This window comes from Limulus polyphemus, unplaced genomic scaffold, assembly GCF_000517525.1.
Source record: "Limulus polyphemus unplaced genomic scaffold, Limulus_polyphemus-2.1.2 Scaffold4281, whole genome shotgun sequence".
Lineage (NCBI taxonomy): Eukaryota > Metazoa > Arthropoda > Merostomata > Xiphosura > Limulidae > Limulus > Limulus polyphemus.
Genome location: NW_013669891.1, coordinates 1 through 5,132, shown reverse-complemented (window position 1 = coordinate 5,132; position 5,132 = coordinate 1). Strand labels below are relative to the sequence as shown.

Sequence of the window (5,132 nt, the reverse complement as noted above, 5' to 3'; positions counted from 1 at the left end):
CCACCACACACACACACATATATATATATATATATATATATAATCACTCATGATCTTACAGTTGTATCTAATTTAAAAAACTTATTACATTAAATATTATTTATAATGGATAATTTTCTTTTGCATATGTTCAATACTATTAAAATCAAGGTATACCAACAGCCACTATTACAAAAAAAAAGACAGTCCTTGTAGACAACAATAAGTAATTCAACAGATTCCAAAAAAATACACAATCTTGTCATCAAATATATATCAATCTTTGTTTTTTCTAGTAAATAAAACAGGTATTGATCTGATATTAAATTTAGCATTACATTTCTTGTTTCCATCCAATTTTTAAAATTAAAATGTTACTTATCAATATGTCAATCAGTTTCAGACTCAAGTCCACACAGTTCACTCACGGTTTCTTGGGAAATGCCACTTTCATGGCCTTATGAACACTATTACTTGTTTTGAATTTTGCTTTTTTATCTCAGCATTGATAACCCTGTACAGTCCACTCACTGTTTTTTTTGTAGGAGTCAAACATTGAGATTAATCAAGCCTTAAGACTTAACACACTAATTTTTTGTAGGAGCCTAACACTGAGGTTAACTATGCTTTAAGTATGAACTCACTAATTGTTTGTAGGAGTTTAACACTGAGGTTAATCAAGCCTTAAAACTCAACTCATTAATTTTTTGTAGGAGCCTAACACTGAGGTTAACTATGCTTTAAGAATCAAGTCACTAATTTTTGCAGGAGTCTAACACTGAGGTTAATCAAGCCTTGAGACTCAACTCACTAATTTTTTTAGGATAATCAAGCCTTAGGACTCACCTGAAAGGGTAAAGCAACTGAAAATTCTTGGCCATCACTGAGAAAAACACTCAAGTTTGATGAATCCTGAACACATATGCCATATATTTTGTCTCCTGAAAACGTATTGCACCCACAAACTATATTAGTCAACTGAATAAACACAGCATTAGCACAGTTTAAGTGTGAAACATTTTTAACTTGAAATATTAACCATAGATCACAAACTCACATATTTGTAATTAAGCCTAAGAAATGATCTTACATCATTTTTTTAATAGTTTTAGGTTTACTTGGTGGAATTATTTTAAGTACCTAGGTTGTAAATTTTATAGTAACCTTCATAAATGATGGATTCTTAGCAGTCTCTAGAAATATAATACATTTAGTTATTAGAACATAACTGCAGTGTTTTTGTCTAACATTTTTCCAAGTTTCTACATACATACACACAAATCAAAGCATTTCTATTAAAACAATAGCATATGAAAATTAAAAATTGTAAATTATTTTATTCAAAATTAATGGCAAAGAAAAATTATGAATTACCTTTATCAGGATGAACATCAACTTCGGTTCTTAACTGGGGTTTATCATCCTTATTACAAAAAACACTCCACAGTGCCTACAATAGATTAAAATACATTGCTGGCAACCTATTAATTACCACAAACTGACCATAATAAAGTTTTTCATTACCCAGTCAAGCCATCTCAAAACTTTTGTTTTCTAAAAAGTGGGTTACTCATTATCAAGTTTTAATTCATTATGCGATTACTCGAGGTAATTCTAATTTGTGTAATTATAAACATTTGTTCTGTTGTTCTAGGTATATCTTTCCAGTATGCTCCCTCATTTGTCCACCACCATAACTGTATCGTACCATGCAACTATCTCCAAACTTCACAATCCAAATGTAAAAATCATCAAAAGGAGAAACAATATTTCCTTCCCCAGATAATGCCACTTTAAACAGTTAATTCTCAACTTTGTCAAAGTCAAATCATCCAAAAACTTAAACCAATTTACAGGTGTCATCCAAACATAAAAAATAGCCTACAAATTTCTAAAAGCTATCCTGATTTCCAAATATCAAGAACTAAACTACCAACATGCCTGCTACCTTGAACCAGATGAGTACAACAATATACAATGGACCATCAACCAAAGCAACTCCATACTAAATCAAGAGAAGATATCTGTACACAACAAAAAGACTGTGAAGCAGTATATACTCATATATCTCAGTAAACTACTTGTACCTGAGGATGACAAAATCTTGTCGAAACATCATACATTTATAATCAGTTTTTTCATTACACAGTCCAGCCATCTCAAAACTTTTACTTTCTAAAAAGTGGGTTCCTAGTTATCAAGTGACCATAAAGTAATCAGAAAGTACCACAAACTAAACAACAAACTCAATAAATAAGACAAAAACATATTTAAGTAAATATATTTTATTGCTTTGCAATGAAGTACTTTACAGTAAGAAAACTTTTTAAAATGAGAATATCAAAAGATAACTTTAATAATGTTTTTATATACAGAACACAGTTAATGGAAATAAGCTTATAAGCTAACAAAATATTAGCAAAAGGCTTAACAACAGACACTGTCATGAACTGATAAAATGGCTCAATCTTCATTGTAATTATGGTTTCTACAAATGAAATTACAATGTAGTTGTGACTGACAATATCTGACTTTATTACATGTGTACTTGTGGTGCCTTGTGGTCAGTTTGTCATATTTTGTGGTACTTCGTAGGACTGCATCACTGTATTGAACAAACAAGTGAATGTGTATACCTACAAGTTGTATAGTTTGACATTTATAAGAACTAAAAAGTGCTATAATGTGTAATACTTTAATTTGTTAAATACCATAAATCATTTCTTTTCTTACATGTACCTTCCATTAAGCATATCAGTTTGCATGTAGGTATGTTCTACTTGGCATTTAAGAATTTTATTTTACAAAAATTAGCATAAGCATTCCAATGTAAGCAACAACATACATGTGGTGAACTCTCAACATCTATTAACAAAGCCACAAAACATAAACCCCTATTTTTTATCATCATGGCTCAAGTTCTTTTAGTTGATTTCTATTACCTGTTGGACACAGTTTTCCACAGTAAATATTTTTTCAACTTTTTGAGTTCCATGCTCACTAGTTTTACTCCACACTACACTACACCCACGGATAAAGATCTCCTCCTCTCCTTCTTCATCAGGTATCTTCCGTAAAAGGAATCTTTCTCTCTGAACAGAAAAACAAAAAATTATTTATAGGAATCATTTATGTATTTTTGAAAAAATGTATTTCACAAGTATCCTATGACTTGTTAGTGATATAATAAACAATTGCCTGTTGCAAAAATAATGAATTTGAAAACAAATTTGTGATAGTTTTCACAGTTAGTTAAGCTTAAAATATAGTAGTCTGATGTGCTTTAGGCCAACTAGTATGATGAATATTACAGATGAATAGATAAGTTTTTACACATTATATTCTTAGCTTGTTCATTACAAGTTTCCATTGAAACAACCACAACAGATTTCAACAAGGAATGTTTGAACACGCATCATATCTTAATACTAACAATAAAAATCATCTTTTCTACTGTTTTTGTGCCTTTAACTTCATTTGATGCTCATTCACAAAACTATTATATGTATATCAACTTGATATTTACACATTTTTTCAAGCATGTAATTCAAATTGAATCTTACTCATTCTAAACTTAATTGGCACAATACTGATTCTCCTTAACACAAATGTTAGGAAAATGCTAGTGCTACCAATTCCATATAAGCTGCTTTTTTTAAAGCTCATGTTTTGCTGGTTCAGAAACATCTGTTAAATCCACAGTCATATGAATATACAACTTTAGCTTGAGGTTGAGATACTCAACTTCTGACCCTTACAAATATAAATAATTATAATCCCTGTATTTGTTTTTACAAGTAACATGGATCCTTCCATTTAGGTGTTTTTTATGAACTAAATTTGGCTGCTTTGCAAAAAACAAGTTTTAAAACATATGAGATCTGATTTACTATAAATTAACATCATTATATCACAGTATAAAGATTCATTACATTAGATGAACTAGGAGTTGGTCGATTGAAGAAAATGGTTGAACTTATGAACTAATATAACTGCTGTCACCTTTCATTCTCCTTGTGTTTTGAATTAGATTATTTACATTACAGCTACAAAAGTTTAAAAAAATTGCTATACATTTCATGCCACCAAAGGGGGAGGTTTGACATTAATATTTCAAAGTATTATGAAATCAGTAACAAATATTTTATACGATTACAAATACCTCTTGGATATCCTGCAGTGAGACTCCTTTTAAAGCCTTTAGGATGTCTCTGTTAGTGTCTTGAACAATGTCCCCTGACAATGTGACATCTGTGCGCAAGTACACATCTCCAGGATGTTGGGCAAGACACTCACACCCATAGGGAACAAACTCCTGGGGGGTTCCTGCCGCAATCATTGCCTCTTGAACATCCAGATTTGCTGATGCTATTCTTTAACAAACCTGAAATAATTCACACTACATAACAATAATGCTTCGGTCTAAAACAAAAAATTAGATGGATGTTAAAGAAGCACTTGTACTAGTAGTACTACGAATTCTAGTAGTGGTACGGAACTCGAGTTTTAACCTTGCTCGGTTAAATCTTAAGACAAGTATGAAAAAATATGTGTCGTATCATTTACTTAGTTACTTAGTAATACTATTAGTAGTAGTAGTCAGTTTAAAAGTTTCATTTTTCGCGTAACTCTTTTAATTTTTTTTTATAAAATACCTCAACACCAACAAAAGTTTTCACAAATCGATGTATCGTTAATCCTCTTATACATTAATTTTATCTTTTTTATATATATTTTAAATCATTGTAATTCACAAAGCTTATATTTCAAAAAAAAATGTGTTTACTTACAAACTAACGTTACAGCATACCAATGTCGACACTAACTCCATGCGAATCCCCGCTACTTAACGTGTGCAGTAGAGGGCACTTTAATAGTGAAAATATATTTTATTGTGCAATGTTATTTGAAAGTGTAATATTTGACAATACGTAACTTTCACTTATTGTGCACACTTTGTAATTAAGCACAAAGCTACACAATGGGATATCTGTGCTCTGCCCACTACGAGTATCGAAACCTGGTTTCTAGCGTTGTAAATCCGCAGACATACAACTGTGCTATTGTACACATAATAATCTAATCGGATGTTGGTGTACTTTGGTGACAGATTTTCTTGTAGGCAGATTTTGTTAAACAAGACCGATGTCTGT

The 5,132-nt window shown here is 31.0% G+C and overlaps 1 protein-coding gene across 1 annotated transcript in view; it reads right to left on the bottom strand.

The window, feature by feature from the left end:
* The window catches only part of LOC106470906 (anaphase-promoting complex subunit 1-like), an 86,218-nt gene extending 81,397 nt beyond the window's left edge, over positions 1–4,821 (bottom strand). The window contains exons 1-5 of the mRNA XM_022399540.1: positions 4,770–4,821; positions 4,142–4,363; positions 2,922–3,071; positions 1,354–1,429; positions 826–920 (exon numbers count right to left, since the gene is read on the bottom strand). Of these exons, the coding sequence (XP_022255248.1) occupies positions 826–920; positions 1,354–1,429; positions 2,922–3,071; positions 4,142–4,318 (498 nt within the window). The 5' untranslated portion in view covers positions 4,319–4,363; positions 4,770–4,821. The remainder of the gene's footprint in view (positions 1–825; positions 921–1,353; positions 1,430–2,921; positions 3,072–4,141; positions 4,364–4,769) is intronic.
* Between the last annotated feature and the right edge of the window lie 311 nt (positions 4,822–5,132).